This window comes from Pelobates fuscus, chromosome 7, assembly GCF_036172605.1.
Source record: "Pelobates fuscus isolate aPelFus1 chromosome 7, aPelFus1.pri, whole genome shotgun sequence".
In the NCBI taxonomy this organism is placed as follows: Eukaryota; Metazoa; Chordata; class Amphibia; order Anura; family Pelobatidae; genus Pelobates; species Pelobates fuscus.
Genome location: NC_086323.1, coordinates 31,456,098 through 31,468,111, shown reverse-complemented (window position 1 = coordinate 31,468,111; position 12,014 = coordinate 31,456,098). Strand labels below are relative to the sequence as shown.

The 12,014-nt window shown below is 42.9% G+C and overlaps 1 protein-coding gene across 1 annotated transcript in view; it reads right to left on the bottom strand.

Annotated features, from left to right (window-relative positions):
* PDE4B (phosphodiesterase 4B) overlaps positions 1-12,014 on the bottom strand; it is a 346,805-nt gene that overhangs the window by 286,991 nt on the left and 47,800 nt on the right. The window contains exon 3 of the mRNA XM_063427888.1: positions 11,784-12,013. Within this exon, the coding sequence (XP_063283958.1) occupies positions 11,784-12,013 (230 nt within the window). The remainder of the gene's footprint in view (positions 1-11,783; position 12,014) is intronic.

Below are 12,014 nucleotides of genomic sequence, written 5' to 3'. Positions count from 1 at the left end.
GGACCTTAGAGTGGCCGGACTCGACGTAATAGGATAAAACAGAGTCAGGAACGATCCGAGGTCAAGGGCACAAAGAGACAGCGTAAACGAAAACTAGCCGGGGACTGGTACACAGGAATCAGCAAGCCGGCAAACAGTACAGAATAGGATAAAGCGAAAACGAAGTCAGAATACAAAGCCAAGGTCAAATACGGAGAAACACAACTGAACACAACAAGCACTAAAGGGAACTGTAGCAGAAACCACAATAGGGCAACGAACTAAGGGAAAAGGGTAAGTATAAGTAGCCTTCCAACTAATGTGATTGGCTCCTGTCACTTCCACTCCCCCAACAGGTAAGTGTATGGGGTGATTGGCATGACAGGAGCCAATGGGAGCCTTTTTGCAATTTAGGCTCCCACTGTCTCTTTAAGAGCGCGCACGAGATTCGCGGCGCGCTCTTAGCTGCAGGCGGGACACGTGACCGCTTCTCGCGGTCACTGCCCGCCTTCCTGTCTGAACAGTCGGACGAGCCGCGCGCGGCTCGTGCAGCCGCAGGACCGCGCGCGGCTTGAAGAGAGGACCGCGTCCGGCCCCCGGATAAGGTAAGTACCGCTACAGTACCCCCCCCTGAGGACACGCCCTCCGGGCGGGCAGGACCAGGCCTGGCAGGAAAACGCGAATGGAAAGAACGTACAAGGCGGGGAGCATGAACAGCATCCGCAGAAATCCAACTGCGCTCCTCAGGCCCATAACCCTTCCAATGTACCAAGTACTGAAGCCGACCCCTAAGAAAACGAGAGTCAATAACAGCAGATACTTCGAACTCCTCATGACCCTCCACAGAGACAGGAGGGGGAGGGGGAGTATGCCGGGTATAGCGGTTGCGTACGTAAGGCTTCAACAAAGAGGTGTGAAATACATTGGGTATACGCAGATTCTTAGGCAGACCCAAGGCATAAGAAACGGGATTAACCTTATGTATAATGCGATAAGGACCAATGAAGCGGGGAGCCAATTTCATAGAAGGCACCCGGAGGCGAATATTCCGTGTGGAAAGCAAAACCCTGTCCCCCACAACATAGGAAGGAGCCGCTCTGCGATGCTTGTCAGCCTGAGCCTTCTGGCGGGCAGCAGAGTCCACCAAAGAACGCTGAACCTGCTCCCAAGTATTACGCAAACCAGCCAAATGCTCATCCAGAACTGGCATGCCCTGAGAGGAGAATGCAGCCGGAAGAACAACGGGATGCTGGCCATAGACAACGTAAAAAGGGCTTTTGCCGGAAGAATCATGAGTGGCATTATTCCGAGCAAATTCAGCCCAAGGAAGCAGGTCAGACCAATTGTCCTGATGGTGAGACACAAAACAACGGAGGTACTGCTCAAGAGACTGGTTGGCACGTTCAGCAGCTCCATTAGACTGGGGATGGTAAGCGGAAGAAAATGAGAGGGAAATACCCATCTCCGAACAAAAGGCTTTCCAGAACCTGGAAATAAATTGGCTACCCCTATCGGATACAATAGATAAGGGAATACCATGTAATCGAAACACTTCTCTAGCGAAGATAAGAGCCAATTCCTTGGAAGTGGGCAACTTGCGAAGAGACACAAAGTGAGCCATTTTGGAAAACCGATCTACTATCATTAGGATGACTGTGTTACCATTCGAAGGGGGTAATTCAACAATAAAATCCATTGATAGATTAGACCAAGGTCTCTCGGGAACGGGCAATGGATGCAACAGCCCACAAGGAACTCTACGAGAGGTTTTCATACATGCACAAGTAGTACAAGCACTTATATAGTCAGTAACATCCTTACGTAAGGTATCCCACCAGAAATACCGAGAAACGGCTGACACTGTTTTGGAAATACCAGGATGTCCAGCAGTCTTAGTATCGTGATAAAGTGACAGAATATCCCGTCTCTCGGGAATGTCAACGAACAATTTATCATTAGGCCTCTCGCTGGGTGCCATGCCTTGTTTCGCTTGTATGGCCTGCAAGAGGGACGAGGAAATAGACAATATAGTAGTTGCTATTATCCTGTCTGGGGGAATGACAGGAGTGACATCAATCTCCTGTTTGTCAATAGTCTCGAATTGTCTGGACAGAGCGTCCGCTTTGGTGTTCCGGTCACCTGGCCTATAGGTGATTATATAATTAAAATGAGACAAGAACAGTGACCACCTAGCCTGCCTTGAAGACAATCTTTTAGCTTCGCTAAGGTAGGATAGGTTCTTATGATCTGTAAATATGAGAATAGGATCCTTAGTTCCTTCTAGCAAATGTCTCCATTCTTTGAGTGCTAAAATGATAGCAAGGAGTTCACGATTACCCACATCATAATTCCTCTCTGCCTTGGACATTTGTTTAGAAAAGAAGCCACAAGGATGCAATGGCTTGTCAGGAGACTCTCTTTGGGATAAGACAGCACCTACCCCTATATCAGAAGCATCAACCTCAAGTATATATGGCAATGAGGGGACAGGATGCTGTAAAATAGGGGCAGAGGCGAACGTAGTTTTAAGAAAGTCAAAAGCCTGAAGTGCCTCAGTAGACCAGACACGTGTATTGCCATCCTTTTTAGTCATACGAGTAATAGGCGCTACTATAGACGAAAAACCTTTGATAAAACGTCTATAATAATTAGAGAAACCCAGAAAACGCTGGATGGCTTTCAGACCTTGCGGCAGAGGCCATTCTATGACTGCAGCGAGCTTCTGGGGATCCATCCGAAAACCCTCGGCGGAAATCAAATACCCTAAAAACTGGACCTCGGACTGGTCGAATAGACATTTTTCTAATTTGCAATAAAGACCATTAGCAAGAAGGGTCTTCAGAACTGTTGTAACATGTCTGTGATGAGCGTGAATGTCAGTAGAATATATTAAAATGTCATCCAAGTACACAATAACAAATGAGTGAATAAAGTCCCTTAAGACATCATTAATAAATTCTTGGAACACTGCTGGGGCATTGCAAAGCCCAAATGGCATGACGGTATACTCATAATGACCTGACCGAGTGTTAAAGGCTGTCTTCCATTCGTGGTCCTTTTTAATACGTATCAAATTGTATGCTCCTCTAAGATCTAATTTGGTGAATACCGTAGCATGTTTGAGCCTGTCAAACAATTCTGTTATTAGAGGTATAGGGTAAGCATTTTTGATGGTGATCTTGTTAAGACCTCTATAATCAATGCAGGGTCTTATATCACCTTCTTTCTTTGATACAAAGAAGAACCCCGCTCCAGCCGGAGAAGAGGATCTTCTAATAAATCCCTTGTCTAATGACTCTTTAATGTACTCCTCCATGACACGGTTTTCTTGAACCGATAGGGGGTACACCCTGCCCTTAGGAGGTATAGTACCAGGCAACAAATCAATAGCACAATCGTAGGGTCTGTGAGGCGGTAATTTGTCAGCCTCTCTTTTATCAAAGACAGTCTTTAAAGTTAAATACTGAGAGGGTATTGTCGTAGATAAAGGAGGAACAGTAGGAACGTTAATAGAATTCACAGGCGTGACTTCAATAGTACATGACTCATGGCAGGCTTCACTCCATGATTTTATCTGCCCTGTCTCCCAGTCAAAAATGGGATTGTGGGCACGTAACCATGGATACCCTAACACCAACTGTGAAGAGGGAGAGGTGATGACCTGGAACCGAATGGTTTCATAGTGTAGAACCCCTGTGTACATGTGTAGCGGTGCAGTCTCGTGAGTAACAACAGGAGATATCAATGGTCTACCATCTATGGCCTCAACGGCCAAGGGTATCTCCTTCTCTCTGATGGGAATATTGTTTCTCTTTACAAAACCAGAGTCTATAAAGTTCTCGGCTGCCCCAGAATCAACCAGGGCGTCTATGTTTTCAACTATACAACTCTCTCCCATATGTAAAGAAACAGGGAGAAGCAGTCGGTTAGGAGGCAATGTAGGAGACTTAGAAATCACACCCAAGGCCAGTCCCCTATAAGGTCTTAGGTGCGAGAGTTTTCCGGGAGCAGAGGACACTCCTTTACCATATGGTCTCTCCTACCACAATATAGGCAGAGTCCCTCCCTTCTCCTATGTAATTTCTCAGTATCTGAGAGTTTGGCAACCCCTAATTGCATAGGTTCCTCTTCAGATACTTTAACACTCTCCGGTATATTAACTCTGGGTTGAATAGGTGTAACAAAACGTCTATTCCTGTTCTTAGTATAGAGCCTGTCACGAATCCTATTATCTATATCGATGAGGTAGTCAATAAGGTCCTCTAAGGCAATAGGAAGCTCCTTAGCTGCTACCTCATCCAATATAGAGTCTGATAAACCTTCCATGAAGGCCGTAGTTAACCCATTATTGGTCCAATCGACCTGTGAGGCAAGGGTACGAAACTGTATAGCGTAATCAGCCACAGACCTAGAACCCTGTTTAACCCTCATTAATGCTCTAGCGGCATTCTTAGACCTTTTCATAGTATCAAAAGTTCTGCGAAAAGCTGTTAGGAAACTGTGAAAGTTATGCACCATAGGTCCATTAGCCTCCCAAATAGGGTTTGCCCATTCAAGTGCTTTGTCGGTAAGTTGGTGCATAAAGAACCCAACTTTAGACCTCTCTGTGGGAAATGAACGTGGATACATTTCAAAATGAAACTCTATTTGGTTAATGAACCCTCTGCATGTCTTAGAATCCCCTCCATACCTAGGAGGAGGCGTTAAATGTGCTGTAGCGTTAGGCATAGTCGATGCTTCAGGAAGCAGGGGTGCAGGAGGGTTAGGTGCGGTTGCTGGAATGGTTCTAGCTAAGAGCGTCTGGAGAGCCTGAGCTATTTGATCCATACGGTGATCCTGCTCTACAAATCTAGCCTCATGGGTCGCCATCTGTTGAGCTAAATCTGCGGGGTCCATGGCCCTATCGTAATGTAACGAGTATATACCCCTACACGCAGGATCCAGCCTAACAGAAGACAGTACAGAGGAGAGATACGTCTACCGGACCTTAGAGTGGCCGGACTCGACGTAATAGGATAAAACAGAGTCAGGAACGATCCGAGGTCAAGGGCACAAAGAGACAGCGTAAACGAAAACTAGCCGGGGACTGGTACACAGGAATCAGCAAGCCGGCAAACAGTACAGAATAGGATAAAGCGAAAACGAAGTCAGAATACAAAGCCAAGGTCAAATACGGAGAAACACAACTGAACACAACAAGCACTAAAGGGAACTGTAGCAGAAACCACGATAGGGCAACGAACTAAGGGAAAAGGGTAAGTATAAGTAGCCTTCCAACTAATGTGATTGGCTCCTGTCACTTCCACTCCCCCAACAGGTAAGTGTATGGGGTGATTGGCATGACAGGAGCCAATGGGAGCCTTTTTGCAATTTAGGCTCCCACTGTCTCTTTAAGAGCGCGCCCGAGATTCGCGGCGCGCTCTTAGCTGCAGGCGGGACACGTGACCGCTTCTCGCGGTCACTGCCCGCCTTCCTGTCTGAACAGTCGGACGAGCCGCGCGCGGCTCGTGCAGCCGCAGGACCGCGCGCAGCTTGAAGAGAGGACCGCGTCCGGCCCCCGGATAAGGTAAGTACCGCTACACTGGGTACAAGATATGGGATAATGACAAAAGTACAATGGGATAGCTGTAGAGACAAAAATATTGACAAGCACCTAGTGCAACATCATACAGTACATAAATAGTTCAGTATAAATTGTGTAATTCGGTACTCACAAAGAAGGAGCCAGAGAATTATGGCTCAGTCTGGATGCCTGTGGGATAGTTTGAAGGGATCCCACTCCCTTTAGGTGTATTAGCTGTATCTGCGTTCTTTGGTGGTCCCAAAAAGGAAAAGTGTCCACACCAAAAAATATGGGAAGACAATACTTCCTTTAACGAAAGGAATAGGCAAATATAGAAATATAACTTCAAAGTAAAAAGCAAGTTGCTTCATATATAAAACCACTCCAGGTGGTAGAGTAGAAAAGTCCACTATGGGATAGCAAGACGCGTTTCGCCTGTATTATAGGCTTCCTCAGTTGCTATTGTTATTACCTGTCCGTTGGTAGTCCTTTATACCCTCCTGCAGTTGTTTCATTACGTTCACCTGTCCGATGTCCGTCTCTTTCGTATGACGCCCTTATTCGCGGTACATGTTGATGACGTACTTCCGGTTCGCGGCTTCACATTTCAAACGTTGTTGGAACGTATATGCGTTCCACTTGTAAAAAAAGCTTTATTGTTCATATATTGTATCCACTTCATTGTCCATATACTGTGTGTAAATTATATGCCAGTTCTCATTTATATGCCGGAGGATATACAGGATAAAATAGAGACAGACTATCCAACAGGCGTCCAGACTGAGCAATAATTCTCTGGATCCTTCTTTGTGAGTACCGAATCACACAATTTATACTGAACTATTTATGTACTGTATGATGTTGCACTAGGTGCTTGTCAATATTTTTGTCTCTACAGCTATCCCATTGTACTTTTGTCATTATCCCATATCTTGTACCCAGGAACCAAGATACTCCACCTATTGTGTATGTATATCCTTTAGGGTGATGGCTTGCTCTCTATTGCTTTCAAAACTTTAGCCATATAGTGTTTACCCCCACCCCCACTAAACTACGGCATATTCGCCAGTCCGTTCTCCCTTATGCTTTAAGGGTTGTGGCAGAGATAGTTTGGTGGACTTGCCTCTTGCTGAGCTTTAGTATTGTGTCTGTGGCAAAATTAGTGCTGCCCTTGGAGTTGATCTCGAGCCTAGTACCTGGTCTGCATTACTTAACTTCATTGCTGCTACCCTCTCATAGACCTCACCTCAGCAGCCAACAAACTGATATATCGGATTAGCACTGCTACCAGATCATTTATTGCTAACATTGGAAGGTATAGACACGTTGATAGCCTCCCTCCAGGGAACCTCGTCTATGTTTTACAACTAGGGACACATCTGACAGGGAGCAAATACCAATCTCTCCTATTCTACTATAATCCTTTAATTTTCTTCCCTTTTTTTTCTCTTCTCCTTTTCCCCTACTCATCCTCTTTTCCTCCGTCCTCCCTTCCTTTTTCCGAGAAAATTAAAAATGTATGGGGAGTTCTGTCAGTTATTAAGTTATGAACTTAGCCTAATGAAAAAATAAAGCTTTGAAACTGTAGTAAGCTCAATTTCCAAGCCGACAGAAAATCAAGTTTACATCATTATTATTAATATTATTATTATTTTAATTTTTTATATAGCGCCATCAGATTCTGTAGCGCTGTACAAACATCATCAAGTCTTTGTCACACTGAAAGCATCTCTTTAGTGGTGGGATCTTTTACAAGCGCTAAACAGAACTCTCTTAAATGAATAGCTGTTCTCTCATTGACATGCATAGGGAAACCGGTAATTAGTTACAATAAGATCAAGATTTATACTTCTAAAGGAATCCTTGTGTATACGGATGTTGTTTGTCTCTTGATATAGTAAATTTGCTGTGTTATTGGTACAAAACACCCACATTTTATTTCACAAAATTAAATTTTTCAAAATATTTTTTACAAACCTGGAAAATACCGTATGTCACCGCATAATAGTCGCACCTTGGTTTTTCAGTTCAAAAATTGTTTCAAATCCAATTCATTACGTAATAGTCGCACAATTGACCATTGCGTTTTTTGTTGTGAGACATTCTTATTCTTGAAAGCTGATGGCGAACATCCCACTGTTCTGATAGTGAAGAGAGGGTTCAATACCCATCAATTTATTGTATTTTAGTGCTTTATTTATGTCATTCATTAAGAAATGACAGGAGGATATGGGGCCAGGATAAGAGATTACGTGATGCAGGAAATATGCTATGTTATGTTATTAAAAACTATAATGTTATCAGCAACTGGAAAAAAAAATACAAAGCTTTGCATATATAATACTGCTTAAAAAAATGAAAGCTTTGCATGTATAATATTGCAAAATATAAAGCTTCACATAACGGTCGCACACCGCATAATGATCGCACCCCCATTTTTAAGGAAAGGATATTAGGCATAAAATCTGTGACCATTGAGTGATGAAATACGGAAGTACCTTTTAATTTTCCTCGATCACCTAGACTCTGTTAGTGATGAAGTAATGATGTCAAATGATATATCTGTATCTATATATGTATCCTGTGATTGTCTGTATGAAAAGCAGCTAAACTGATATCTAGCCATACATCGCCCCCTAGTGCTGACAAATGAGTTTGACATTGGTTACAGAGAGGAATGATATAAAAAGCAAGCAGTACAGGAATAACTACATTTTGTGGTTTTGTAATAAAAATGTATCCAAAATTCAGCAATATGGAAACAGCACACATATATGAAAAGCCTATGATTGGACCTTGGCGCAGCTCCGGTCATGTTAGACAGGGGTGGGCCGAGCTTTTCTTCGGCTGTTGATTAATGTGTGATATTTTAAATACGCTCTTTGACCAGGGGGGGGGGGCTGATAGAATAAGGCCATTAGGGCATCGATAAATACCAGGCTCTGCAACCATCCTCCAGGCTTGCCACAACTTTGTAAAGTTTTTGGATGATTGTGTTAGTAAAATGTATGTTTGTCTCCTGTATCATGTTTAATTGTCGTGATGTGGTCTGCCAACGTGGCTGTCTATTCCCTGACCAGCGTGGTATAGCCAGCAGCCAAGTAATCATGAAAAAGGTCAAGTCTTAAATTGGCAATAGGTGTCTTTTTTGAATAGTTGTAGCAGAATCTCAACAAATGCTGCCCATCTTGGTCGGACCCTAACTCTGCCAACCACATCTCCCCACATCTTTCATCACAAATATAAGAATCTCTCTTTTGGCAAACCCCTCCTACCATTACTCCTCTTATGCTTCTAACCATTAGATTGCTCCCTATAATTCATAAATAACTCACTCTATATCAATGTATCATTATAGCTCTCTTACACATTCCAACCCTAATTGGGGTGTTCTCAGTTACCAAATCAGTTCTTGGATGGATGGAGCTTCTTTCACAGGTAAGGGGTAATTATAAACTCATACATTAAACACACACTCTCATGCAATTCACACAACATAATACGCTTTCACCTATTTACATTTACAATTGAGAAATGCAGGTCAAGAAACCTTTATCCATGTCCATTGTTCAGTCGATAGATACACATGGAGATGGTTTAGATTTGAAACATTATACATCGTGTTTTTAAATCCACTATTCTCTGAACATTTTTATTTTCGGACGTATTTTAAGATAAATTATCATTATCATTATGAGCATTTTATAATATCAGCATATTTTGTTTTGCATCTCAATTATACAGCTATGCTATAAAACAGCAAGTAATTGACAGATTAAATTATGCCAATGCAGAGGCGGAGCCTGAGTTTCATTGCAGTTAGACACGGTGTGCATGAGCTCCACAATCAAACAGAGTATTTGGCGAGTTTTGGGGACTTTTAAATCCTGAGACAAGCATCAAACCAGACTTGCCTGCAGTCAGAACCAAGCGGGGTACTGTGTATCGGTGCCACAAAGAGCACGCCACTGGCTCCTATCAAAGCTCTTGGGAGGCCTAGTGAGCGCTGGGGGGGAGAGGCGGCTGATCTTCCAAGCCCACGTGGAACTGTCACCTGAGGTGTTTTATGAGAGCCCCATGTCCTTCCCCCTCTGGGCCAGGGGGGTCATCCCAGCCCACCACTGAGCTGCATAACACTCATACTCAACTCAGCTTTCTGCTCCGGTCTGCACTCTGGTCGCAATTTAACTTACTAATATGGCAACGACACTATCTATGCAGGGGGTAGGCCTGACACTGACCCAGACAGCCCAATGCAGCTCTAGTATGAGCTCCCTCATGAGACTGGAGGAAATCATGGAGTGGTTTTGGATTATGCTAAAGGCGAGTGTAACCTCTACACCGAGCCTGAACTTGGAAAGTGGGCTGAAAAGCATGAAAAACAAAGACAGAGAGAGCCACCTCCGGGTCTACCACCTGCTCCTACGCCTATTACCTCAACCAGTAGCCCAACTGGGCTAAAGGCCAAAAGGAATACTATACCAAAGCATCATCCACACCAGCAGGAGAGCGTCAGCTTCAAGACTAGACTCTTCTCTTACTCCCTGCACGGGAGAGACTTGGACTCTAAGAGCCATCGAGTCTGTGGAGAGGAGTCTAACCTCGATTCAGTGCCACAGATGTCATGTGCTTTATTCCACCACACTCCCTGTGTTCCCCGCTTGTGGGAGTCGGTTGAAGAGAGAAACACTGTATTGTACCTGACCTGCCGCCAACGTTTAATATGGTTTCATGCCTTTTTGTCTTAACCCATTTTTTTTTGAGCTGTATGTTTTGGTTTTCCCATTTAACTTTTGAAGGTACAGAGATGGGACAGTGAAGGCCGTCTCAGTGGTTTCCTAACTCATGTTAGATTGTTCATCATTTAATTTACTTTACTCATAGCATGATTCACAACGACTCTATCCTTATTAATGATACATGCATCTAGTGCTATATATCAAGCTTCTATTTAACTTGTGTTTTACAAATAAATAAATAAATAATGCAGAATTATCTACGTGTCATGATATACATCTGTTGCTTTTTTTTCATCTTACCGACCTGGCCCTCAAGCCTGTATGTTTATCATTGCATGGCATAAATAAAGAATGCCAGAAATGATGCCAATGCGTGCAAGGGGATAAAGCTTACAATTTAAGAGTTCTGAGAAGTAAATATTGCTAAACAGCATGTGTAATGCCAAACTCATCTTCTACAAAATATTTTTTCTGCAGAGGTCATAAAATTTGTAACTTGCAGGAAGTCAGACCAGAGAATTAAGGTTTTTTTTTTTTAGCAAGAGAACCTACGGTGAGATGCACTCTGCTTTCCTATTATGTGAAACTTGTAGTAACTTCAAGTGCCCACTGGGAGCCGCCAGCGCCCTACACTTTTTTCTGCTCCTTGGAATATTTTTATTGGAGGAACCGTCATGAACAGCATTGCTTTACACACCCCTCTTATAATTACTAGCTAATAATAATAATAACAAAGTATTTAACCAGGAAAGGTTAATGGGACTTGTTTTATCTACCTCGGAAGGATGAAGGGCTGAGTCAACCCTAATCCCAATGTTGTTCACGCTACTCCTGAAAATCTTGAATGTCTCTCAGGGTTATTAACTAAAGTTTGAAATGTCAGGAATTTGATGTGGAATATTCAACAAACATCAAATGTAAGTGAATTAAATCAGAATTGCCGGTAATTTTAAGTGCTATGAAAAAATCTAAAGTGTGATTTATATGTTAACACTTAATGCTGGATAACTAACTATGGAATCTGGATGGTTACAAATTTACCAATATTATTTTCTGCTATTTTACATAAGGCGTTAAATTCACAGTTGTACATGACATTGCTGCAGAACAAGACATTAATTTACCTCCAAAAAGAAACAACAAAATAATTGTAAACAAACGTAACAATTGTAGCACGGTATTTCATTTGTTATAAGCAATCCAAAGGTGCATTAAACCAGCAATTCATTGGTTTCAAGGAGAACGCTTTGTTAAATATCTTACTTGCAATTTTTTTTTTCCCATCTAATTTCCAAATCCTTTGGAATTGTTCGCTCAGATATTTAGAGTTTGGTTCCATTCTTATCCCTCCTCCTTCTGACTTTACCGGAACATATCAGTTTATAACAAATAAGGATTGATCATTATTGCAGATAAACTGTTATGTATCCGGATGCTCCCCGTAATGTGATAAATTATTCCACACTACAAACAATGAAAATCTGATAATGTTTTAGACTCACCCACTTTCTACCGGCGTGACTGCGATCCTTGGAAGAGGAAGCAACGGCAGCGTCGTAGGCCTGCGCATGTAGTCTGGCGTTTTGGCTCTTCTAGTCTGTCTCTGGTGTAAAGGAGGTAGTTGTAGGGCTCCGGGGCAGAATCTCCTTCCTTTCCAAAGGTCTATCCCCAAATTGTAACCATACGAACTGTAGGATTTGCTCAGACAACAATCAGAGAGACCTTTTGCGTTC